Genomic DNA, 27,980 nt, shown 5'->3' on the forward strand with positions numbered 1-27,980 from the left:
CCAAACTAGTTGCCTGAAAGCTTTCCTGATGCTAGGCTGAAGTTAGGAAAAGCTTAATGAAGGTTTTAAAATCCACTAGGGCTTCACAATGAACATCTGACTTGGTGATTTATGCATATTAATAACCTCAGTTCTATCGAGGCAAGCTGAGCTGAGTATGTCCTCCGAATCTTAATGTCTCTAGCTCCACTGGGATTATTACAAATGTAAATTTCTAAGATTCTCAGCTATTAATCTCTGTCTGTCCTCCTGTTCAGCAACATAATGACTAATTAAACATCAAAAGACCTGTACATGAGATCCTCTTTGACAGCTACCGGCCTAGTCCTCTTCCCAAGAGGGGAATTCAAGTGACAGGGACATGCAGAAAGAGCATAGGAGAAAACTACAAATCACTGCAGAGAAATCCAAACACCAAACATGAGGCGAAGATCGATCCTAATCAATGATTCTGTTAAGCAGCGCACAGCTATTTTATGAAGAATGCCCACTGGCAACAACTGAACATATCCTTTAGGCAGTAAATACTGAGTGCCTGCCTGAAATCTGTTTATACCGGTAAGAATGTTTGTACTTACGGAAGAAGGCAATCCAGGAGGCACCTTTCTGACTTTCTTTGCTTGTAAGGGATCTGCAAGTGAAAAAATGTTTTCCCATCAGCATTGCTATTAGAAAAGACTTTAAATAAATAGGAAATAGTTTTCTTTATAATGCCTTTTTAGTATTTAGACGCAAAGAATATAGTGATGTAGTCTCAATTCCTAATAGCATCAGATTCTAATAACATGATATACTATCACTTTATTGTGAAAGTGACAAAGTTTGAAATACATTTTCGTACGTTTGGCATACAAAGTAAAATTAAAAGACAATAAGCATGTGTCGGGGAAAAAAAGAGTTTAAGAATCTATTAAGTATCTACTGTGCCAGGTATTATGCTAATAAGCATTTTACATCATTTAACTCAGGTTCACTTGCCTCATGGGGCATTTGGTGCAACAGGTTATTTTAAAAAATGAAACACAAATTTAGTGTTCGGATGGTCAGGCACAGGTAAGGCATGGCCTCGGCCTCTGGGCGGCTCCGAATTAAATTCTATTTACTCACATCCTTCCAATGGTGTCCTTAGTCATTTTTTTTTTTTTGGGGGGGAGAGGTGGGCGTTAAAAAGATAATGCTAATCCTTAACAAAACTCATCTTTTTAGTATTTGCTTCATAATAACCATCTATTTCTTTCATACTTAGACTGAGTCTGTAAACCAATACATTTGCTAGCTTTCCTAGTATAAGAACATAAAAACCATAAGCAGTACTTTAACAATGTGTTGATTAAAACTGCACCTTTAACACTCTGTACAAAATTTCCTTGGACTTTTGGTAATTTATTTCTAGAAAATAAAGTACATTTATGAGACAAAATAATTTATTAATACAAATGTGAATATGGGTTTTCTCATGTCAATCAGCCTTATTCAGCTTTTAATGTCATTTACCTATAAACTAAAAACAAAAACTGTTTACCTTGCTTTATAAAAAATGTGATAAGAACAGTTTTTAATATACAAATAATGAACCAAATTCAGCATTTTGGAGTTCACTATCAAAAAGCATGGGCATATGAAAAGGCTGATATGAGAAGACATATTAAATTTGGTTTTTGGCAGCTTTGGGGATGGAACCTAGGTTTCAGACATGCAATACATGTGCTCTGCTGCTGAGCAACATTCCAGTCTGATATAGTAGTTCCAAAATGCATAAAGATGATAATTAAGCAAGCATGGTATTTTCCTGGATGACAAATGAAACAACACAGGAAGACATGCAACTTTTTAACAAAGAAGGAAGTGGGCAGGAGGTAAGTCAAAGGACTGAAATACGTGTAAGAGGCCAGGTTAGATCTCCAGCACTGCATGGTCTCAGGAGCACAGAGCCTGAACAGTGGGGAAGAGAAAGAAAAAAAGAGAAAAAGAGTGAAAGATATAAAAAGAAACAATATAGGGGCCTGATATTTGTATAGGGAATAAAACAGGAGGCTGAGAAGAGGGAGGAAGAGAGGGAGGGAGAGAAGGAGGAAGAGAGGGAGGAAGGAAGGGAGAGAAGGAGGGAGGGAGGAAGGGACGGAGAGAAGGAGGGAGGGAGGGAGGGAGGAAGGGAGGGAGGAAGGGAGGGAGGGAGGGAGGGAAGAATGAAGCGAAGGAAGGAAGGAACGAAGGAAGGAAAAGAGAAAGAAAAACAAGTAGTCGGAAGTTTTACCAAATAAAAGGGGAGAAAGTATTACTTAGCATTATATCCCTATCTCAAGAAGAACCTACACTTTTTGAAAACAAAAGTGCCAAAGATCAATAACATCTAGAACACTTCAGTAAGAAACTTGCAGGCAAAAATTTTGTTATTCAGGAGGATTTTCTTGAACTCTTATGTACCTAAACGTTCCGATATCCCTGATGAACACAGATGCAAAGATTCTCAACAATATATCAGTAAACAGAATCCAATGTCTTATCAAAAGGATCATACACCATGACCAAGTGGGATTCATCCCAGAGATGCTAGGATGGTTTAACATTTGCAAGTCAATCAACATAATTCGTCATATCAATAAAAGAAAAGATAAAAAAAATCCCACATGATCATATCAACAGATGCAGAGAAAGCATTTGACAAGATCCAGTACCTGGTTATGATGAAAACTCTCAAAGATGGAACTTGAAAGAACTTTGTTCAGATAGTCAATGCCACAAGCTTATGGCAAGCATTATTATAAGTGGGGAAAAACTAGAAGCCTTCCCTCTAAGATTAGGGACAAGACAGGGTGCCTACTCTCCCCACTTCTATTCAATATAATACCAGATGCATTTGCCATAGGGAAGAAAAAGACTTTAAGGGCATCCAGATAGGAAAGAAGTCAAACTCTCACTGGTTGCAGATGACATAGTACTATACTTAGAGATACCTAAAGCCTTAAGCAAAAAACTCCTAGAAATAATAAATTTGTATAGAATGACAGGAATACAAAATAAATACACAAAAGTCCACAGCTTTCCTCGAGCTCGAGGAAAGCTGTGAACTTTTGTGTATTTATTTTGTATTCCTGTCATTCTATACAAATTCCTATATATAAATAATGAAAGAAGTGATATTAAAAAAAAGCCCTGCTTGTAATCATGCCTCAGAAAATCAAGTACATTGGAACCAGCTTAGCTAAGGAGGTAAAGGACCGGTTCAAAGAAAACTACAAAATTCTACTTCATGAAATAAAAGAAGACACAAGGAAATGGAGACACATACCATGCTCATGGATTGGGAGAATTAACATTGATAAAATGGCAATACTCCCCAAAGCATTATACAGATTCAATGCAGTTCCTGTAAGGATAACTATGACATTTGTCAAAGAAATAGATAAAACACTCCTGAAATTCATATGAAGCAATAAACCCCCATGAATAGCTACAGCAATCCTTGGAAAAAAGAGGATGGGAGTCATCACCTTCCCCAACTTCAAACTGTACTACAAAGCAGTGGTAATTAAAACAGCATGGTATTGGGACAAAAACAGACCCACAAACTAATAAAATAGGATTGAATATCCTAACACACACAAAACATATGATCATTTACTCTTCAATAAGGGAGCAAGAAATGTGAAGTGAAGCAAAGAAAGTTTCTTTAACAAGTTGTGCTGGCAAAACTAGACAGCGACATGCAAAAAAAAAAAAAAAGACTCAGACCTCTATCTAATGCCATGCACAAAAATCAGATCAAAATGACCTCAACATCAGAACTGAATCCATAAGGTACAAGGAAGGAAAGGTAGGCAAAACCCTTCACAATACTGAAGCTAAAGGCTTCTTCAAAGATGGAAGGCCACTGACCAAGCAAGTAGAAGCAAAGATAAACAAATGGGGCTACATTAAACTAAGAAGTTTCTGCACATCAAAAGAAACAGTGAACAAAATACAAAGACAGCTTTGGAACGGGAAAGGATATTCACCCAAAACCCTTCTGATAAGGGGTTAATATCAAAGATATACAAGGCACTGGTTGAACTTTACAAGAAAAAAAGTATCCAAAAAATGGAGAGAAGAAATGAACAGAATCTCATCAGGGAGATGCAAATCAAAACAACAATGAGATACCATCTCACACCACAGAGACTGGTACACATCCAAAAGAACAAGAGCAACCAGTGCTGACGTGGGGAGAAAGGGACTCTCCTTTATTGTTGGTGGGTATGCCAGCCTTTCTGGAAAATAGCATGGGCATTCCTCAAAAAAAACTAGAAATTCAGCTCCCATGTGACCCAACAATACCACTGCTGGAAATATACCCTGGTGGCTCAAAAACACACAGTAGAAACAATATCTACACCTGTATGTTCATTGCAGCAGTAGTCACAATAGCCAGAATCTGGAAACAGCCTGATTACCCCAGAACAGACGAACGAATAAAGCAACTATGGCACATCTATTCAAAAGAACACTACTCAACTGTTAAGAAAAATGAAGTCAAGAAATCTGCCTACAAATGGATGGACTTGGAGAATACTATGCTGAGTGAAATGAATCAGAAAGCAAGGAAGACATATAGAATGACTGCATTCATTGATGGCATAGTTGAAGACATATCCACGGCTAGGGAAAACAGGGTCTAGGAGGACTGGTCAATGGCTGGAATCAACCACACTGTGTGTGGGGCAGAGGGTAGGTAAGATAGAGAAGGGAGCAGGATGACAATAATAGCTGGAAATGATCATGCTGGACAAGTACTGAGGGTTAAAAGTAAAGGGATACACTGGGTAACCTTTCAGAATCTGTACTGCCAACCACAAAGCCCAGAAGGGGGGTGGGAGAGAGGAAGAGAGGGAAAGGAGAGAGAGATAGGAAGAGGGAGGGAGGTAAGACAGAGAGGGAGGGAGAGAGAAGGAGAGAGAGAGAGGAGAGAGAGAGAGAGAGAGAGAGAGAGGAAAATGCCTGCCATACAAGTAGGTTGGGGAGGGGGAGGTGATGGGAGGAAAACATGTATGTGCTGGGAAATGTACACTGTTTGAGGGATGGTTGTTGGAACACCGTATGGCTGAAACCAAATTCTGAACAACTCTGTAAAGATCTATCTCACAGTGATTCAATAATAAAATCTTTAAGAAAATGTTCCTAAACTTTTATGGTGTATCACGCTCCATTCAGAATCTCTCAGTAGCCCCTTGGATATCTACCTTTTTCCTTTTTAAAAGTTTTTTGACCACACTCTTCTGTGTTCAAGGTTTCTTCTGGCTCTGCACTTAAGGGATCACTCCTGGAGATGCTCAGGGGACCATATGGGACACTGGGGATTGAACCCAGGTCAGCCGTGAGTAAGGCAAATACCCTACTAGCTGTACTATAGTAGAGTGTTTGACCTTGGCCCTGAAACCTATTCCTGAAGTTAACAAATTGCCCCCAGTTGCACTGGAAACCAATACCACTGGCTCTGAATTCCAAACTCACTGACAGCACTACCATGTTATCTCCCTTCTCAAGGGAGAATAGAGAGAACTGTCTGCCAAGGAAGAGGACTGCAAGAAGTTTCTACCCCAACATATGACTCTACTAGCTTTTAGTTAGAGAATCTAATACACGCAGTCAGTACTTGAATCTTGTGGTGGGGACTGGCATCTCTACAAGCCTGTCATCCTCATTTTTGCTTTCTCTGAATATAGTTTTGCTTGCACTGCTTAACTAGCCTAAGACTTGTTTTCAGTGCTATGGACAAGAACCACCAAAGATCACCAAAACAAAGGAGGGGTCTGTTGGGGCAGCACTGGGTGAGAGAGAGGTGGGTGGGAATTCCCACCCAGACACAGACTAAAAGTTTTCTATGGTGACAGTGACACCTTTGGATTCAAATGGTTGCCCTCACCCTGATTTACTAATCTGATGGGAAATAAAAGTAGAGATGAGAGAAAAACATTTTCTGATTGATCATTTCTTTCATTATACAAAATATACTGGTTTAAATGGTCTAATCTGATATGTGCTAAGCCACACATAACACTGAACGATGCTGAATGTGACAACCCATCACTGGTCACTTTCAGGCATATTCTAGACAGATTTTAGGGACATTCAATAAAAATACAGGTTTGACAGAAGGTAGCTATATAAATCAGGAACACTCAACAAATAGCTGTGAAAAAAAAATAACCACAACGCATTTTCTTTTGATGCTGTTATATTCATTTGAGAAGCTGGTCTATCCTTAAACATGCTTTACAACATCACTGTTTTTCTAAGAAAGATGAAAAAATTTCTTTTTCCAGTTTTGGCAGTGCTGAAGACAAATCCAAGGCGCCACACATAGGAAGTGTGGCTACACTCAACACAACCACTGGCCTCAATTCCTGGTTTAGAAAGGTTTCTTTGGTGAGAAACATAAAAGTTCCCAAATTAAACATTTGGATAAGGTAGAGTACACCTGAGGCTTGCTATGAGCAGCAACATTAAACAGACTGCCTGGTTAGCAGTGCAGAAGGGCAAGGAAGGCCCCCCCCCCCCCCCCCAAAAGGAACAACAATAACTAAAAACCAAAATTCAAAAATGGTAACTCCCAAAAGAAGGCTGAATGCTTACCAAGAACAGCATTTCATTCTGAGATCACAAGTGATATTTTGGAATTCAGTAGAGACAACTTCACAGCACTCAATGTCATCGAATTACATTGTTTAATATGATGATTAACATATTAAAACAAGTTAAGAGCACACACAATCAACAGGCTAAGAGCACTGGAGTTAGAAAATCTTTTATGCTGTGATTAAGAGTCTTTGTCATGACTCAGCTGCAGGCTCAGTGCTAGGACCTGATGCTCAGCCTGACTGAGTTCTGTGGTGCCGGGGGCCTCTCGGGCCACACTCAATACTGCTTCTCCCAGTCTCAGAAAAATCTTCAATTTTATCCTGGACAAATCACCTACTAACATGTAAGTATGCCCTCTAAATCTAAGATTATGCCCATGGACCAGCAGGATATTTGATGAAATAAGTTTATATATATTAAAAAAACCCACCTCGGGGTCCTGAGTATAGCCAGTAGGGCACTTACCTTACATGGTGGCAACCCTTGTTTAATTCCCCACACCACCAGCCAAGCTGGGTTAGACCTCCAGAACTGAATATGCCTTCCTGAGTTTGACAGGAAGTAACCCCTGAGTACAAAGCCACGAGTTTACCCCGAGCACAGCCAAGTACAGCTTAAAAACAAACAAACAAACAAACAAAAACACCTATAAAATGTAAAACATTGTATCTTTTCATAGATATTAACTAAAAAATTAATATTAGCAATGGCATTTTTTCAAAGAAAAAATGAATTCCAATGTTAACGTTCTTTTTTTTTTAAATTGAATCACCATGAGATACAGAATTACAGGGCTGATCAGGATTGAATTTCAGTCATAGTGTTCCAACACCCATTCCTCCTCCAGTGCACATTTTCCACCACCCATATTCCCAGTTTCCTTCCTGCACCCCCCGCAGCCTGTCTCTACGGTAGGTTCTCTGCCCCCAGCTCCCCTTTGGGGGCATTATGGTTTGCAATACAGATTAAGGTCCATTTTTCACTAAGTAGCCTATTTATATAAAATGGATAAGTAAGAATAAAACTGCTTTTGCTATGTTTAAATTATGCTTAGAGGTTGAAGTAATTAAAGAGTAGTTCTAAGTTATTTAGGGCCTAATAGCAACAACTTATGATATTTATAAGAATAAGAACTTTTCTAATTTCACTTATTAAAAATGAAGCAATTAAGTATTCAAATCAACATGAAAATAACTGCCTTCTAGTGAACAGTGCGTCACACTATAAACTCAGGTGGAAGCACTGTGTGCTGGCGCTCACCAAGTGCTGTGGGCTCAGGGAGTGGTCTTCTCCGGGAGCTCGTGGCCGAGAACGAGTAGTATGGCGTCCCAGGTTTTCCTGAAGAAGAAAGTTGTGCTGGGCTTCCAAGCCCCAGATCTTGTCTCAGGAGACTAGACTGTGAAACAAGTCCAAGGAACCAAGTTACCTTCCCATTGAGACAGATAAAACCTGAAAAGTCGATCGTTTAATTATTTATAATACACTCAGTCATGGTGTACACTTAGAATCTGTGTTCTTTCTCAACACTAGTTGAAACCGATTTTTTTCTATTACTTTCCAGTAACTGTAGATCCATGCAATTTTAGATTAGAAGGCACTTCAGATAGTATGAGATTCTACCTTTTAATAATAGTTATTTTGAAAAATGGCCATTTTTGAATGTTTTATGATCACCCAACACATTTAATGATGGTTAGCTGCCACTGTTTAAGGAATGCTTCTTTCCCACCCCACCTCCTCTCTCCCTCTCTCCATTCCTTCTTTCCATCACACCTTTAATGCTCAGCATTTCCTCCTGGCTCTATGCTCAGGGATCACGCTGCAGGTACTCCAGAGGCAGTATGGGGTGCTGGAGATAGACCAGGCCCAGCTGCACGCAAAGAAAGTGCAGGACCAGGTGCCACTATTCTTTTTTTCTTTTTGGGTCACACCTGGCGATGCTCAGGGGTTACTCCTGGCTCATGCACTCAGGAATTGCTCCTGGCGGTGCTTGGGGGACCGTATGGGATGCTGGGAATCGAACCTGTGTCAGCCATGTTGGCTGCGTGCAAGGCAAACGCCCTACCCGCTATGCTATCGCTCCAGCCCCAGGTGCACTATTTTTAAGACTAGCTGTTCCTGCTTTCTTCAATGGTGTCTCCTGATTTTTTTTCAATGGTGACATGAAATTGTCCTTGTCTCCATTCTTGTTCTCTGGATTTATTTTCCAGAGAAATTTGTGAAAGTCTTATAAAATGGAATGAAGAACAATGCTTCAAAGTGCCCTGATGGGTAGAGAACAGGTTTCAAAATTACATTTAAACAACCAATTTGTGCAGCTCATATAAGCCCTGAGTGGTGAAGAGGGATCACACTCTTATTCTTCAGGGTGGGACGGGAGAGGGTAGGGGTATGGGCTCACTCCTGGCTCTGTGCTCAGGGGTCAATCCATGGGGTACTTGGGGGGACCATATGCAGTACCTAGAATTGAACTGGGGTTGGCCTGGGATAACCCTTGTCTTATCTCTCTGGCCCAGCACAATCTTTTAATTTCTCTTATTTTATGGGTCTCACAACTGATTCTCAGGAGGTCCAGGGCCTCTTCTGGTAATGATCAGCCCCCAGGGCCAGTGGTTCCCTGCTGGAGATGGAGGAGGGAGGGCTGCTCACTTCCTTCATTGCAGAGATTGCTCTCCCCCGACTCCCAGGTGCTTGGGGACCTTCAGTGCTGATCTGGCGTACTTGGGGGGTGGGGTGTTGTAGTAGTAAGAATGGAACCAGGATTGGGCGCATGCAAGTGTTTTAACCACTGGAATGTCTCTCTGGCCCTGGGATCATTCCCTCCCAATGATATCTTGGTCAGTTGTGTTTTTTGTCCCAAGACCATGTTTATCTCTAATAAAAAAAAACACTTTTCTTTTTCTTTCTGTGGCCATAGCAGATTATGTTCAAGGATCATATCATCAAGGATCACTCTGGCTCTGAGGCTCAGGGAACCATATGTAATGCCAAAGATTGAACACACGTTGGTTGTGTACAAGGCAAGAATCTTACCTGTTATGTTATTTCTCTCTGGTCCCCAAATTTGTATGTTTGTATCTGATTCATAATAACATTCCATTTTTTTTAATATTCAGAGACTGCCAACTAATGCATTTGCTAACTTCAGGCATCAAATATAAATTATTTAGAATAAATTTTGAAACTGGAAAGTGTGAGTATTAGAACCTTATTATCCTTCAACATTACTTTGGTTATTTGATACACTCCTTGAAACTCTAAACAACATCATTACAATTTTGATAGGGATCACATGGAATCTGTAAGTTGCTTGGTGAAGTACAGTGTACATGGGTTTTCTTTTGAGTACTGAGTTCTGCTTCCAAACCCCAAAGACATGCATGTTCATTGGCATATCTAAATTGTCCCAATCTGGGGCTAGGCTGGGGGTGAGAAGAGGGAGGAGAGAGACAGAGTGTACATACTCTGCATTTCTGCATTTGAAAAGCATCTTGTCCAGGGTTAGTTCTTGCCTTTTGCCCTGACAAGATAAACTATGGTAATCTGTGACCTAAACTGGAATACACAGATTGGAGAGCGAGTAATGAATGGATATAAATTATAATATAATATTAGAATTGCTTTTTCCTCCCCCTCCACCCCGTGCCAGGTTGTCTTCACCGGGCCCCCCTCAGAGGGCTGCGGGTTGAGTTTCCCTCCCCGCCTGAGCAGAGCCCCGGCAGCCAAAAACCTTCAGAACCCAGCCACAGCTATTCTCAAGGCCACTCTCCACATGCTTGGATGAGCCTCATCCATGAAGCATCTGGCAGAGGAACCCAGGTATGCGGGACTTGGGACTGAGATCTCCAAGCCTGCTCGAATCAGGACTGGGCCTCCTCCACCGAGATCCCCAGTTTTCCAGTAGCTTGGCAGTTATACCCACAAACTGCCCCTGGCGCCATAAAATGCCATCAACAAATCCCATCAACGGCCAAGATCCAGAGACTATAAAAAAAGGCTCCAGAAGAGAGCGATGCAATTTCTTCCTCTTGGAGAGCCCGGGAAGCTACTGAGAATATCCTGCCCATACAACAGAGCCTGGCAAGCTACCCGTGATGTATTTGATATGCCAAAGACAGTAACAATAACGGGTCTCAGTCCTGTGACCCTGAAAGGGCCTCCAATATGCCACTGGGATACACTAGCACGTGACAGGGACGAATGGAGACATTACAGGTGCCCACTCAAGGAAACTGATGAACAACGGCACAACAAGTGATACAAGTGGTAGAATTGCTTTGGCTATTAATTCAGAAGTTTGGTGGTATTTCTGTAACCAAAATCAAATTCCACAAAAGTTTAACACAGGTTTATACCTATTAAACTATTGTACAACTGGTTTATTATGCCACCTTTTTTTTTTAAATCAAAAATTCTAATGACGTGCTTTTAAGTGATTACTAGTAATTCACTATTTAAGTCATTTGGTCCTGAGCTTTTCTTTTTTGAGGAGATTTTTATAGCCGATTGAATGCTTGTTTCAATTCTGTTCAAATTTTCTATTTCTTTTGGTCAGTAATAGCCTATATTTCCAAGAATTTGATTGTTTTCTTCTTTTTTTTTTGGCTTTTTTTGTCACACCCAGCGATGCTCATGGGTTTACTCATTCTGCACTCAGGAATCATTCCTGGCAGTGCTTGGTGGACCATACAGGATGCTGGTGATTGGACCTGTGTTGATTGCACGCAAGGCAAATACCCTACCCACTGTATTATAGCTTTGGCCAGTGTTACAAACTTCTAGTTCCAAGTGAAAAACCCTGTATGCCTAGAATCAAAGCTGACTGTGTTGCCATTCCCAATGACTGTGGTAGCTGAAAACAGAAAACAGAAAAGAGAATAGACAGACTGCTAGAGTTGACAATTAGGGGTCAAACCCAAAGAGGAGTGTGACAGATTCAAGCTGTATAAATCTAGATCAAGGACAGAAAAATACCAATTTATTTTGAAATGATTGCTCAGAAGGGCTGGAGCGATAGCACAGTGGTAGGGCGTTTGCCTTGCGTGCAGCCTGCCCGGCCGAGCCGGGTTTGATTCCTCTGTCCCTCTCAGAGAGCCCGGCAAGCTACCTGTGACATATTCAATATGCCAAACACAGTAGCAACAAGTCTCAAAGTGGAGACGTTACTGGGCCCGCTCGAGCAAATTGGTGAACAAGGGGAGGACAGTGACAGTGACAGTGAAGTAAATCAGAATAAACACCAACAGCGCATTAGCATATTTGTACCTAATAACAATCCTAGTTATTATGTACTGCAAGTATTACATGGACTTTTGTGTTAAACGCAGTGTATCTTTCTATGTAATACATACATAGAAAACAGTAGGACCTGAATCTGAACCTCTTTCCTCAATGATATGAAGATTCCTTTAAAATTCACATGAGATAAATGAAAGCATATACAAAGACGACTAGATAAAGAAATAGTATAGGGACTCCTCAGACTACTTACTCTGCCATAAAGCGAAGTGAAAGACAATTGCACTCTACCCTAGGGTTTTACTCATGTGGAATATGGATAACTAAAGCAAATGAACTGGCAAAAAGTGACAAAACTCTTTAGGTTTGATTAAAATGATGGGGCTGATGGAAGGGGAAGGAGGAGAATGAGCAGAGTGTGACAACTTGCAGTTTTTGGGGACCTTGCACAGTTTCAGGGACTTAAACTGGGGTTGGCCACACGCAAGGCAAGTACCTTACCCAGCCCATTCCTATGGGCAGTGTGGTCAACCTCAATAGAGTAACGTTCTTCAACCTTTCTTATCTGTGGATCTGTGGTTATAACCAAGGTGGGAAATCAGTGATTGTCATCCTTTCTATACCTGTGGAGTTGCCAGTCTGTGGGCTGTGGTTGAAGACCACTGTTTATAGGCAGTAAGGTAGCATAAAGTTTAAAGATGTGATACTCATCCTCCCAAATTCTGTAACATTGTAAATCAACAATAAATCAATAAAGAAAATTTTTTGTAAAAAAGCAGATTTCTAGAACAGTAGAGAAATTTAATTATCATTTTTATAAGATTATTAACATGCAGAGATCCGACACTGTCCAGATCACATGGCTGCTTCTCCTGGAAGGGAGCATAACATGAGGCCCCCATAGCCATGCCACTGGATGCACCAGGCTGTTTCACACAGGGCGCCCCAGAGAGGGGCAGGTGAGAGCCCTCCCCACCCCAAGGGACCCAGCTCTGGCTGCCAAAATACTCCACAACCCAACTGCTACCACGCTCAAGGCCACTTCCCACATACTCCAGCCGAGCCACATATATGAGTAAACAGATTTCTGACACATCAGAAGACACTCCCTACCCATTCTCCATAATTACCATACCACATATGATGGGGTTGACAGTAGGCAACAATACATAGAAGGAAATATATATCTATAAGTATATACACATATTTTCATATATATACACACCAAAGCTCACATCACCCAAAATTCAACAACATGTCAGTGATATTCTATAGAATGTCTTAACGGCTCCTGCCAAAACAGAGCAATCTTCACAGTTTCCTATATGAACACTTTTTTATAATAACGTTCACCACTTCTTCATAACAGACAATATACCAATGGACAAACACTGTCCTCCCGTTGTTCATCGATTTGCTCGAGCGGGCCCAGTAATGCCTAGATAGGGAGGGCTAGATAGTCTTAGTAGCTTGTCGGGCTCTCCAAGAGGGGCAGAGGAATCGAACCCAGCTCAGCTGGGCTGGCTGCATGCAAGGCAAATGCCCTACCACATTGCTATCACTCCAGCCCGACAGACAATATGAAATATATTATTTTGATTGTGTTTGGGACAGGGATCGGGGCTTGGGATGAAAACATCCCAAATTTGGTGGTGGGATGGGTGTTTGAATATTAAATGTGATCAAATATTGTGACTAACTTATAAAGTAAAACAATTTTTTAAAAAAGATTAACATGTAGAAAGGTAAGTGACCTTTAATTTGTGAATTATAATCCTAGTATTGGTCACAATATAAGCACGCTGTTAATAATAAGCTACCTGCAGAATACATCTGATACAGTTTACATACATGAATAAAATAAAGAAAAATAATTATTTTTTATGAAAAGAAGTTACTTGTTACTAATTTCTCCTTACAACAGGCAAATATGGAGATGTGATTAGGTAATATGGTCTTGTTCTACAATGAATATTGTCAAAAACGCTTTATTTACTCTGCTCCTCTACTCACAGAAATAACCATTTCCATGAGACAGAGAGAGAACAGGAGAGAGAGAGAGAGAGAGAGAGCGAGAGCGAAAGAGAGAGAGAGAGAGAGCGCACTTGCATGGATCCAAAGAGAGAAATATAGCAGGTTGCCTTACATGCAGCCAAACTGGATTTGATCCCTGCCTCTCAAGCACTGTCAGGAATGATCCCTGAGAGCGAAGCCAGGAGAAAGCCCTGAGTACCACCAGGTGTGGTCACGATTGCCTCGAGCAGGCACCAGTAAGGCCTCCTTCACCCTAACCCTAAGCATCCTCCACCAAGATCCTCCATCTTCCAGTAGGCAGGGGTCACACCCACCAACTTCCCCCCTTCCCCCCGCGCCGTGTAATCCCATCGACAGCCAAGACCCAGAGACTATAAAACCCAGCTCCTGGAAGCGCGCGGCCGCATTTGCAGCTGTGCGACATCTTACTATTTCATTCTTACTTTGGACAACCTGACAGGCTACCGAATGTAACCTGCCCACACGGCAGAGTCTAGCAAACTCCCCGTGGTGTACCCAATATGCAAAATACCAGTAACAATGATGGGTCTCATTCTCCTAATCCTGAAAGTGCCTTGAATATGGCACTTTTGAAACCAGGTGTGGGCCAAAACCAAATGAAACCCACCCCCCCCCAAAAAAAAACAACAAAAAGAAATAATTACTTTCACCTTACTTAATCTGTATAATGATAAGGCAAAGTAAATGGAGAAGTGACTTCTTTTAAATCTTAGAAGATGCCATTTTATCTTACTAACTAAAAGGATTTGGATACTATAAGAAAATTTAAGGTTTCTCCTCAAGTACTTGATAATCTAAGAATTAAAGTCAATTAAACTAGTGGAAAATATGCCCTTAAGAAATCAAAAATGACATCATATTCACCCAAGTTTCGACATTCCATTACATAAGAAATGATCTTTGCATTTACTGATTCTTCAAACATTTTGTTTTGAAATATAAATAATAAACATTTATCTTACGAAAATAAAATCACATACCAGCTTATACTATTGATTTCTGTGTCTGCCTAAAACAAATGAGCAGCACTATTGATTACCACTGATCTTGTCCTGGAGGTATCTCAGACAATAAGAAAATGCACGTACACCCCAGAGGACACAGACCTAGGCACAGCAGCTTCCTCAGCACGCTGTCTTAAGGAGGAATTAGTATTCTAAAATGACATAGCATTAAATTTCTTACACATGCTTAAAAAAAGAATCTGACAGACATGAAAAACCTCATCTGTGAGAAATACACCTAATTATCAAAGAATAATCAATGGAGTGTTATCCCTGCGACAGGAATAGTGCCTACTTTATTGTAACAAAGCCTAGAGTAAGTTTCATTATGAATTACACATGACAAACTGCAGCCTATTAATAAAAATCTCCCTTTCCTTAGAAGGAACTCTTATGGTCTAAGTTCTCTTTCCTTCTTCATGTGTTCAAGAAATATTTTAAACCGTGAACTTGAATAAGTGGTTTGTTGTATGCTTTCATAGTGACACTGACCAAAGGGAAAAAAGAGAGGATAAAGTAGTGGGTTATAATAAAGACAACATCCTTCGTTAATACCATTTCTGCTCAATTATATTGAAAGGTGCTTTAAATGCAATTTAGTAGGAAGGCACAAAAATATCCTACATAAAAACAGTGCTACTCACAAGCAGCAAGGAGAATTCAGGATCACAACACACACACACACACACACACACACACGCACATGTACACACACACGGAAAGGTTTGCGCCATACCTGGCAATTCGCAGAGGACCAAGCAGTGACAGGGATTGAACCTGGGCATGCAAAGCCTGCCGTCAGCTTTCTGAGCTACCTCTCACGGCCTGATATATATATTTATTTTTTCTTTTTTAAATTGAATCACCATGAGATACAGATTTTCATGTTTGAGTTCCAGGTTTCAGTCATACAATGATCAAACACCCATCCCTCCACCAGTGCACATTCTCCACCACCAATGTCCCCAGTATATCTGCCCCCTTTTTCCAACCCTCCCCCTGCCTCTATGGCAGATAATTTCCCCAATACTCTCTCTCTACTTTTGGGCATTATGGTTTGCAATACAGATACTGAGAAGTTATCATGTTCGGTCCTTTATCTACTTCTAGCACACATCTCCCATCCTGAGCTATTCCTCCAACCATCATTGTCTTAGTGATTGATCCCTTCTCTATTCCAGCTGCCTTCTCCCACTGCTCATGAGACAGGCTTCTAACTACAGGGCAATATTCCTTGTTAAGCCCTGATATTCTTAACCCTTGTAGCACTCTTTATAATAGCCAGAATCTGGAAAAAACCTGAGTGCCCGAGAACAGATGACTGGTTAAAGAAACTTTGGTACATTTACACAATGGAGTACTATGTAGCTGTTAGAAAAGACGAAGTCATGAAATTTACATACAAGTGGTACTACATGGAAAGTATCATGTTAAGCGAAATGACTCAGAAAGAAAGGGATAGACATAGAAAGATTGCATTCATCTGGGGAAAATAAAGTAACAAAATAGGAAACTAACACCCAAGAATGGCAGAGATTAGTACCAGGAATTTTACTCAATGACCTGGAGGCCAACCACACATGTTAGGGGAAAAGGGAGCTCAGAAAGAGAAGGGAACACCAAATAAAGGGTGTTGGGAGGATCCTCCCAGGATGGGAGAAGCATGCTGAAAGTAGACTATAGACCAAACATGATTGCCACTCAATGCCTCTTTTGCAAACCACAGCACTCAAAAGGACAGAGAGGGAAATGCCCTGCCACAGAGGCAGGGTGGGATGGGGACTGGGGGGTGGGAGGGATACTGGGATCCGTGGTGGCGGGAAATGCGCACTGGTGGAGGGATGGGTGTTTGATCATTGTATAATTGAAACCCAAGCACAAAAATGTGTAAGTCTGCAACTGTACCTCATGATGTCTATTAAAAATAAATAAATAAATAAACAAATTTAAAAAAAGTTAGTACGTGAAGGGGCAGAAAGACAGCTTAATAGTCTGAGCACATGTAAAACATGCTCTGCATGTTGGAGGCTTAGGTTTTATCCCACAATGCCAAGAGCACCAACAGAATGACCCCAGGGGTACAGGTTCGGGAATGACCCCCAATAATGTGGGCTGTGGATCCAAAACAAAACCCAAAACCAAACAGAGTAACCAAAATCTTGATAAACTTAACTTGCTTCCTTACAATTGCTTTATGCCATTAAATGACTTGGCCAAAACACTATCAAATAAACTTTGGTACTTATTCCTAACTTCAAATTAGAGATCTAAATGATCCTGTGTAAAAAAATTAGTTTTATTTTATGAAAAAATTTGAAACATCTTCTTATCACTATTATCATTTTATTCACACACAAATAAGGAGGTTAGAGAGATAGTACAGAGAGGTCACACCATTCTGGCGTTGGTATGGTCCCTAGCATGGAACATGGTCCTAAAGCACCCAGAGGAGACTTGTGATGTCTGAGCACAGCATCAGGAGTAAGCCCTGAACATGGCCATGTGAATGACCCACCAATCTCTCCTACCCACTGCCCCACAGAAAAAGAGAAAGATGGAAAGTATGTAACACTACTGCCATCTATTTCAAAATCTTAAATTATTTAAGATAAATTCATGAACCCTCTACTCTGCATATTCTACAAAGTTTCCTAGTTTTATGCCTATGTATGTATAATATAAAGGCAAGTGGCTGATCCCAGATTTATTCTTTTTATGAGTGTTTTAATTAAGAGTCAAAGATATAAATCAATCATGATAAAAAAGAATACACAAACTGTTAAACATCTTTGCTGAATTCATTATCTACACCATATACTTCTTTTGTCACCAAGAGTTGAAAAAACAAAGTGGTCCTCAGAACAAAACCGTTAGAATTAGTACAGTATTATATCTGCAAGTGTTCTTTGTAACCTAGAAAAATAGTTCAGTTTAATGCTAGTTCATCTGAAGTTTCAGAAATTACAAGAGGGGAACAAAAGAGTGAAAAAGATCTCTCACCCCAATTCACAATCAGATCAAAATCTCAGAAGGCAAGGAGAGCTCAGCACAAAATATTAAGTGATGGTTTTAAAAATATATAGATCTCTGGTTACTTTTCTACATGTTATTAAAGAAACTGAAAAATTAGAATTTGGAAAACAGACATGTTAAAGTAATTTTACTATGATGCAAAGTTATTTGCATTGAGATTGCAAGGATATGTCAGAAATTATCAGCATGTTGTTAAAGAATTCTACCCTGAGAATCTCATTAGATAGTGATGCAAACTACAGTTGTTATCATTCTGAGAACAAAGGGATCCTGAATGAGTAATCAATAGCAACTGGCAGAAAATGAGACATTAATTATGATCTTCTCTAGTGTTTAGTCTAAGACAAGATTTCATTAAATGCTTTGTGCAATCTGAATAGTTTCTAGTCATTACCAACACTTTGGACAATATATTAATTGAGGGGTGGGGGTGGTATGCACAGGGAAACAAAGTAAAAGAAAACCTGAAATGCTTCTATTCCTTTCCTGGGTCAATAAAAAACACACTAATCATGAGTAACCAACTGTTAAGCTTGTTCTTTTACAAGTTCCAAATTTTATACTTTAAACAAATTTTAAACTTTAAGCATCAGTTCAAATGAACTGAACAATCATTTTCTATACTTAAAACTATTGTGCAGGTTTGAGGAGATAATGACAGTCATCCATTAAACATATTCGACCAATGCAATGAGCCCAAATTCTCTGACTTGAAGAGGTAAAAAAGAAATCAAACTATTTACATGTTACTAAATGAGAAAACTATGGTAATCTTGGCTGTGTAAATTTTCCAATCTTTTAAAGTTATCAGTAGCAGAGATAATTTTTTACCATTTAATCTTTAATTCCCATTTGTCCCTCTCTGTGAACTTTTCTACACTTCTTTGATCAGTCAATGAAAGATAACGAAGTAGGCAGACCTGAACTAAAGATCTGTAACAAAAGATTGCTGGTATTAAAGAGAACTATGAAGAGAACGAACTAAAGGCTATTCTAGTATATCAAGTATTTAAATAGTTACGAATATGTATGAAGAATACCTTTAGGTTCTCCTAGGTGTCTATATTTAAAAAGTAGCTACTCTACAAAATTCTATAAGGCATTCTTTAAAGTACTTAGAAAAAAATCATTGTTATGGGAGCCACACCTGTGTTCCAGGGACAAGGACCACACTAAGTAGTGGCGGGAAGAGCCACTGGCTGCTGGGACTGAACTTGGGGCTTGGCACATGGGAATCTTGTGCTGTACTTCCTGGACCCCATGTCTTGGCCTTCAAACAGCACAGACTCTCATAGTGTTACTCAGAAATCAAACTTAAAGTGCATTTCCTATGTAGGCAGTCATTCTGAATTTAGAAACTTCCTTGCTAACTAAAGTCATAAAGAAAGCCTTCCAGCATAGCTACTAGTATCCCTTTGAGCCTTTTCTCTGTGCATAAAGAAGTCAGTTCTGGGGCCAGAGCTGACAGGCTGCTTGCCCTGCATGAGGTCCATCTGGATTTGAGCTCTGGCACCCTATATGGTCTCCTGATTCTGCAGGAGTGATTCCTGAGCACTGCCAGGTGTGGCCCCAAATTAACCAAAGAAGTAATAATCAAACGAAAAGAATCAGTTTTGTAGGGTGCTAATCTACAATCAGGGAAAAGATGAATTTCTGGATATGTCATTTCTGAAATCTGGGACAGTTCAGGATTCGAAGCTCTGCCTGACCAGATCTGAGACACACCATCCCATGTGCCTCTGAGAATAATGCCTGATGAGAAGGGTCCGGTGGCACTGCAGTTCTGGGATCCTCAGTGTCATAACAAGGCTTCTTTTCTCCAGCACAGCCCTCCCTAGTGGACTGCCCCAGGCTATGACCAAAGTGTGCACAAGCCTAGTTTGTGACCCTTGGTCACCACCACCACCACAATGACAATGAAAGAGGCGGTAATTGTTTTAAAAAGAAAAAAAATGTAATCTCTCCCATGTTTCTGTGGAATGAGTTATGTAGTTGCAGATTTTCAGCAGAGTTCTAATAATTGGAAGCTACCCCTTCTTCTTCAATGCTCATTTTCCTATCCACAGAATGAGTATATCTCCCTCCTTCACAATCCCTCAAATCTTCAAGAGTACAACAATTAAGAGTAACACAAAACTTAGTAACATAAGGTGTACAGTAACATGTAGAATGCATTTTTGAACCCTACTGTAAGAAAAACTTTAATATTTTAAATTTTCAGTTTTACTTTTGGAATTTTCAAAAGAGAAAACAACACAGAAAATTTTCAAGTACCTATCTGAACTTTCAAGACAAAAAAACTAGCTATAATCTATGTCTCCTATATATCTTGTAACAGAAGCAGGTAATTAAAATCGCACACTCCTGCCACTTCCATTCCCACAAAATTGTTACCTAAATTCAAATAATGCACTCACAAAGGCAGCCAGTGGCTTACTAGCCTGGTTGCAACTCTTTCCTGCATCACAGGGTTCAAATTCTTGCTCTGCTACTGCTTGCCTGTCATTATCTAGGATCCTCTCACACTCAATCTTATGAATGAGAAGTTTTGTGGACAGCATAAATACGGATCCAAAGCCTGTATTATATTTTAACCTCCCTCAAGCCAACAACCCTTCAATCATCTCATCAAACAATATATCCCCAAAAGGATGCTTTAGTAACAGGAACCACTCAACTTCTATTATGTTTTAAGTTCAATATTCAACTCTGATATGCTCTCTTCCTTTCTGTGTGGTATGAGGTGGGTGCTGAAGATCCGAGGGCCTCATAAATGTGATGTATTCACGCTACCACTGAACTATATCCCCAATCCCTTTACAAACCTATTCTGACAGCACTGTCCCTCCCATGTCAGTGCAACTGTGCCTTAGTTTTAACACAACCAATATTTTGACCTTTTTATATCCTAGTCCCTCAGTTTAGTTATGACTTCATTTCCTCCATCTGAAAATTAAATCACACAGTCTGTTACTTGTCCACTAATCTCATCACTATCCAATTCTCTGATCTTTCCACCACTTAAGAGGTTTGAAATCTGAGATATATTATCCATCCCTGAGGCTCCAGGATCCTGGAGTGTCAAGTAGGAGATCTTTCAACAAGATCTTTCCTAGACTACTGCAAGGGCCAAATAAAATGTGTGCAAGAGGCCCAGCACAAGGCCTGAACTTGGGCTTGCTATCAACTAATCATTCTTGTATCATCTATCCCATCAACCTGCAATTCTTGGACCAAATATGTCACAGCTATCCTTTCTGCATTTAGTCTTCTGAATACTACTGGAACAAAACTGAAACCATACATAGGATCATATGGGGATGGAGAAAAGGCTCAAAGGCTTGGAGCACTTACAAAACCTTCAGGCTTGATCCCTAACACTGTATGGTTCTCTGAGCACTGTCAGAGCAACTTCTGAGCACTGAGCTGGGAATAGTTCCCAGGTACTGCTGAATGTGGTCCAAAATCTGTATGAGTTCATGACAATAGTAATTTTTGGTCTCCAATGTCACATGTGTCATCAGTACTATCTGGAATGCCTTTTACCTGTCACTAGAGAGCTCACAAAAATGAGGTAAAGGAAAACTTTAAAGTCTTTTATTTCAATAAGATACAATAAACCCTTCAATTATTAAAATGCCTTCTATTAAGTTTAATTTTTTAAAAACAGAAACTGGCTAAAGTACTACCTCAAACTGGTATGTGGTCCCCTGGGTTCCACAAGGGTCACCTCTGAGCACAGAGCCAGGAATAGCGCCCGAGCACCAGTGGGGATGGCCCCCAATCTTCCACTGCCTCCCCCTCCAAAAAGAGTATTACCTCAAACCAAATTATATGGACAGAGTTAAGATTATTGAAATAATCTAAAAATGCATTAAACTTTCTATCTTGGTAATTTACTTTTAAGAATAAATGCTGTGATAAGGGTCAGAACACCTCACTTCGGCCCATGAAGTGCGCCCATAACGCCTCTCTGGCTACTGATCAAGCTGCTTAATGGCACTGATCCCATAAACTCAGAAACAAATCTTGGAACCTAGCGGTTTTTGGCAGAAATGCATCTCAACTTTCCCACTCTGGGCTACCCCAGGTGGGAAAAGGTGCCGTCCCTCCATCTGTTCCCCCTGGTGGCTCGGTGGCCACCATCTTCCAGAGGCCAATGGGCAGTCAGGTAGGGGCCCGCAGCGATGAGACACGTGGGGCCTCATGGGATGGGGGTGGAGCCGGCCCTTTCCTCCCCTGCCCCAACGAGACCTTGAGTTGCCACAAATGGCCTCTCTGGTTACTGATCAAGCTGCTTAATGGCCATAATCCCAGAGACTCAGAAACAAATCTCAGAACCCAGTGGCTTTGGGCAGAAATCCCACCAGATTTAATTATTAAGATTTCAGAATTCCAACATCATATGCTATTCATAATCAGCAATAGAAAACAAATTGTCTAAGGCTCCCTTTTTGGGAGATCTGAGTGTTGGTGTAAAATCCCAAATAATAATGGTGGGTCTGGTGTCAAAATATTGAATGTAATCAAAGTAGAGAGAGAGAGTAATGTGGAAGTCATCTGCCCTACAGGTAAGGGGAGGGTGTGGGCTGGGGGGTATACTAGGAATTTTGGTGGTGGAAAATGGGCACTGGTGAATGGACGGGTGTTTCATCATTGTATGACTGAGATTTAAACCCGAAAGCTTTGTAACTGCTTTCACAGTGATTCAATAAATATATTAAAAAAAAAAGAATACATCACTTCAAAATTTGGTACTCAACATACCTATTATTCTAAACTCAAGATTTTAAGAAACTGTGAGGAAAGTTATTTTGATCCTCTCACCTATCCAGTACCAGTCCTGTTTCCTTCAAACAGGTCATAAAATCTTCATTTACAGAGGTACCTTTTCTACACTAGGAGGAAAGGAGTATTCTTTCTTTATTTGTGTTCTTTAGGTGACACCAAGGGATTGAACCCAGGGCCTCACAAAAGGCACTAAGTAAGGCAACTAAGTGCTCTACTACTAGGCTAGATCCCAAGTCCTTAATATTTTTTCCTCCCAACACCAAGAGCAGACAAGAGACTATAGACCAATATATTGGATGAACATTATTGTGAACTTCCTCAACAAAATCTTAGCAAACCAAATACAATATATCAAAAAGTCAAATATCAGTATCAAGGGGGTTTCGACCTAGGGATGCAAGGATGGATCAATATAAACAAACCAATAAATGTAACATACCATCTCAAGAAAAGAGAAGATAAAAATCACATGACCTTATCAACTGATCCAGAGAAAGCTTTTTAAAAGGTTAAATATCCATTCAAAAAAAATTTCCTATGGGAGGGGAATCCAATTCCTGGTGGTATCTATACACATTTCTATTAGTTTCTGCTGTGCTTGAGGATGGAGCCAAGAAAGTCACACATGTAGGACATGTGCTCTACTACTGGGTCATATCCCAGCCAGAAAGAAGCACTCTTACCTCTAAAGACAAAGTGACACCAAGAATAATTCTGTTTCCCTCAGTTTATTATAACAATTCCATCATCCTTAATCTATCATACCTTTTGCATGACTTCACAGGTTATCAGATCTAGCATAAAAGTACACAGGTCTATTTGAGTTTTTATTTTCTTATGTAGGCTTTGTCACATAAAGCTTAATACGAAATACATGTGTATGCTTTTCTCATGTTAATCTCAGGTATTGTGTTTCTTAGACACAGGCTCTTTTCTTTCCCTTTCCCCTTCCCTTCCTCTTGTACATTTCTGAGTCACACCTTTTTTGTGATGCTCAGGTGCTACAAAATGCCTTATTCACTGCACACTCTGACCCTTAGCCAGGGAATATCATATTCAAGGGAATGCAGCCTTATTTAGTACTACTGTTTTATTTCCAAAATTTTTAACTTTCACTCAGCCGGAATCTCTCTCTGCGAATGGCCAGACTCAGTCCTACTTGTGTGGGAATGGGGAGAGGGGGAAGAGGCTTGCACTTGGCTTAAATTGGGCTTGCCCAGCAATGAGCCATCTTCTGGGCCCCAAGCTCTGCTGCATTTGATCCCTGGCACTTCAAGTGATTTATGGCTATGCTATAGCCAGTTTTGTGCGACTAGCACAGCTTAATGAGCACCACTTTAAAGATGGACAAGCACTATGGCCAGGGAAGCACAGACCCTGGAGAACACGACAGCCAGAATGTGTTCGAGGCAGGCAAGGTAAAAGGTGTGACTACCCTGTGAGAATCTTTGCGAGACCCGATGTGTGACTACAGAGCAAGCCCTACAACTAAGATGTGTGAGCACCACAGTTATTAAACATGTGTGGCATAGGTGGAATGGGAAAACGAGATCTAAAAATACACCCTGGACCACAGGGACAGTATATAGGTTAAGGCATCGGCCTTGCGTGCGTCCAACTCTGTTTTGATTTCCAGCACTGCAGATGGTCCTGTGAACACCACCAGCAGTGACCTGAGCACATAGTCAGGCATAATGCCTGAAACACCTACTGCTATGACTAAACTGTCAGTCACATGCCCCCATCCCATCCCCCTACCCCTAAAGAAATTAAATGTATTATTTTAAAAACACATTCCCAAAAAGAGCTAGAAAGATAGTTCAAGTGATCATGCACATGCAAGGTCCTGGTTTCCATTCCTGGCACTGAAAGTCCATTCCCAGCCCTTTCCACATCCTGTGGCCTGCTCACAGACGGATCAGACCAGACTGCTAGGATGGCCCCTACAGAAAACAAACCCACCAAACCTCTCCTTTGCGCACTTCCACTTGGCTACTGAGGCAGATACTAAAAATCAAACAAACTACTAAAGTTCCAAATTCAGTTTCAATGCCACACTTCTGTTCTTCACTTTGGGGTGGAGGGGGTTAGGCCACACCCAGTGATGCTCACAGGCTATTCCAAGTGATGCTGGGTGGACCACGTGGTGCTCGAGATAGAACCTGGGTTGTTCCCCTTCACCCTACCCCTCGCTCCCCACCATGCAAAGCATGCACTTTAATCCTTTGAACTATCTAGCCCCCTCAATAAGGAAATGTCACATTTCTTACTCATGCCAGTACTGTGCCAGTTAACGACTATAGTATTAAGCCAAATCTAGTACGCCGGTGGCATAAATTCCAACTTTGTTCTTTACTCCCTCACGAGGGTATTTGGGTCTTTTGCATGTCCAAAGAAATGTTAAAATTGTTACAAATAAAATGTCTACACTCCAAAAAAAAATTAGCTTGTTAATTCCTGAGCATACACATTGAATCCTGATGAGATTTATAATGGAACTGCATTTAATTTACAGATGAATTTTGGAAAAAGTGGCAGTCTAAGAATCTTAACTCCCTTTTAGAATATGGTTACTGCTCTGAATTTGTTGGGTCTTTTCAAAATTATCTAAGTAGTGCTTAGCAATTTTTAGATGAATTTTCATATGTCTTTTGCTAAAATTTATTCCTAAGGCCAGAGAGTGAATAAGGTTCTTGCCTTGCTTGTAGCAGACCTGAGTTTGATCCCTGGCACCCTTATGGTTCCCTGAGCACCACCAGGAGTGATCCTTGAAAGCATTTGGTATTTCTTTTCAACTCATTAACTTTTTAAGTTGAGATATGGTTATTTACATACAGTAAGTGCTCATGTTTTTTGGGGAGAGGAGATGGTGGTGAAGACCACTCTTAGCAGTTCTCAGGGATCATTTCTTTTTTTTTTTGGTAGGAGTACTGCTATTTATTCAGCCACTAATTAGCTGATTGAATTGTTCATGAACTCCACCTTACTTTTTTTTTTTCCATTTTTTATCATTTTATTTATTGAATCACCGTGAGAGCAGTTACAAAGCTTTTGGGTCTAAGTCTCAGTCATACAATGAAACACCCATACCTTCGCCAGTGCCCATTCTCCACCACCAAAAATCCCAGTATACCCCCATCCCACACCCTCCCCCTGCCTGTGGGGCAGATGATTTCCACATTACTCTCTACTTTGATCACATTCACTATTTCGACACCAGACCCACCATTATTTGAGATTTTACCCTAACACTCAGATCTGCTGAGAAGGCAACAATAGACAATTTGTGTTCTATTGCTGGTTATGAATAACATATGATGTCGTGTGGCTGCAGTAGGGCCATGTGGTTTTGAAATTCCGAAATTTTAACACTTAAATCTGGAGGGATTTCTGCCAAAAGCCACTGGGTTTAGAGATCTGCTCCTGAGTCTCTGTGATCATGGCCATTGAGCAGCTTGATGAGGAGCCAGAGAGGCCGTACGTGGGCGATGACTTGGGGTCTCGTTGGGGTGGGGAGGACAGGCCCGGATCCCACCCCCCATCCTGTAAGGCCCAACAAGTTTTGTCACTGCAGGCCCAAGTCTGACTGTCCAATGGCCTCTGGAGGATGACAGCCACCAAGTCGCCAAGAGGGAGCAGGCGGAGCAACAGCACCCATTCCCCCATGGGGTGGTCCGGCAACAGTAACCTACTGCGGGGTCCGGACACATTTCTGCCAAAAGCCGCTGGGTTTCGAGATTTGTTTCTGAGTCTCTGGGATCAAGGCCGTTGAGCAGCTTGATGAGGAGCCAGAGAGGCCGTTCGTGGGCGATGACTTGGGGTCTCGTTGGGGTGGGGAGGACAGGCCCGGCTCCCCCCCGCCCCCCATCCCGTGAGGCCCAACAAGTTTCATCATTGCGGGCCCAAGCCTGACTGTCCAATGGCCTCTGGAGGATGACAGCCACCAAGTCGCCAAGAAGGAGCAGGTGGAGGGACAACACCCTTTCCTCCCTGGGGTGGCCCAGTGACAGTAACGTACTGTGGAGTCCGGATGCATTTTTGCCAAAAGCCACTGGGTTTTGAGATTTGTTTCTGCGTCTCTGTGATCATGGCCATTAAGCAGCTGGATCAGGAGCCAGAGAGGCCATTTATGGGCGATGACTTGGGGTCTCGTTAGGGTGGGGAGGACAAGCCCGGCTCCACCCCCAACCCGTGAGGCCCTGTGTGTCTTGTCACTGGGGGCCCAAACCTGACTGTCCAGTGGCCTCTGAGGGATGGCGGCCACTGGGCTGCCAGGGGGAACAGGCCAAGGCACGAAACCTATTCCCACCTGGGTTGGCCCAGCACCGGTAACCTACTGCAGGGACTGGACGCATTTCTACCTAAAGCCGCTGGTTTCCAATATTCGTTTCTGAGTCTCTGGGATCATGTCCATTAAGCAGTTCAATCAGGAACCAAAGAGGCTTGCCTCCAATTATATAGCTGAGCCGGAGGTGGTTTGTGGGTGTGTTTCCCACATACCTAACTTTTGGCTGTTTACTTTCTTGGTTAACTTTGCCCCAAGTTTTTGGGGTCTGGCCAAAGGCACAGCAGCAATTTTGGGGTATCTGGAAGTCTGAAGGCGCCATGAGGCTGCTGATGCACTCGCCTCACAGGTACAGACTGACCTGCTGGCGGCACCATACCCCCCGATCAGGGATCATTTCTGACTGTAGAATGCACCGTAAGTACTTTATTTCTATACTGTCTCTTTGGTTCCAATGCTCAGGTCTTAAAAATACTACTCAATTTTGATAAATGCACAAAACATCCTATTGTACCTACTTTCAGAAGCAAACATGGATTTTTTTATTAACACAATTAATTTTTCTTATCAACATTCATATAAATGAACTCAAACTATTTGGATATTTGATCTCTTTTACTTGGTATAGAATACTAAAATTAGACTATTCCAATTTATTGCTGAATAGCATTCATTATTAAACATACTGTAGTTCATATATCTATTCACCAGATAATGAATATCTGGGTTGTTTCTCATTTCAGTTGATTGTGACTGAAGCTGCCAAGAACATTTTGGGCTGGGGTGGTGGTAGTGGTGGTGGTGGTGTTGGGTCACACTTCTGGCTCCAGGCTCACTCCTGGCTCTGCACTCAGGGATTACTCATGAAATACTTGGGAAACCATACGGGGCGCTGGGGACTGATCCCAGGTTGGCTGTGTTCAAGGAAAGCGCCCTACCTGCTATACCATCACTTCTAC

At 41.2% G+C, this 27,980-nt stretch overlaps 1 protein-coding gene across 4 annotated transcripts in view; it reads right to left on the bottom strand.

The window, feature by feature from the left end:
• Positions 1-27,980, bottom strand: part of TCF12 (transcription factor 12) — a 321,390-nt gene that overhangs the window by 75,590 nt on the left and 217,820 nt on the right. For all 4 annotated transcript variants that reach the window (XM_056130730.1, XM_056130729.1, XM_056130728.1 and 1 more), the window contains exons 7-8: positions 7,876-8,011; positions 579-631 (exon numbers count right to left, since the gene is read on the bottom strand). In XM_056130730.1, the coding sequence (XP_055986705.1) occupies positions 579-631; positions 7,876-8,011 (189 nt within the window). The remainder of the gene's footprint in view (positions 1-578; positions 632-7,875; positions 8,012-27,980) is intronic.

The sequence above is a fragment of the Sorex fumeus genome, unplaced genomic scaffold, assembly GCF_029834395.1.
Source record: "Sorex fumeus unplaced genomic scaffold, SorFum_2.1 ptg000081l, whole genome shotgun sequence".
Taxonomy (NCBI): Eukaryota; Metazoa; Chordata; class Mammalia; order Eulipotyphla; family Soricidae; genus Sorex; species Sorex fumeus.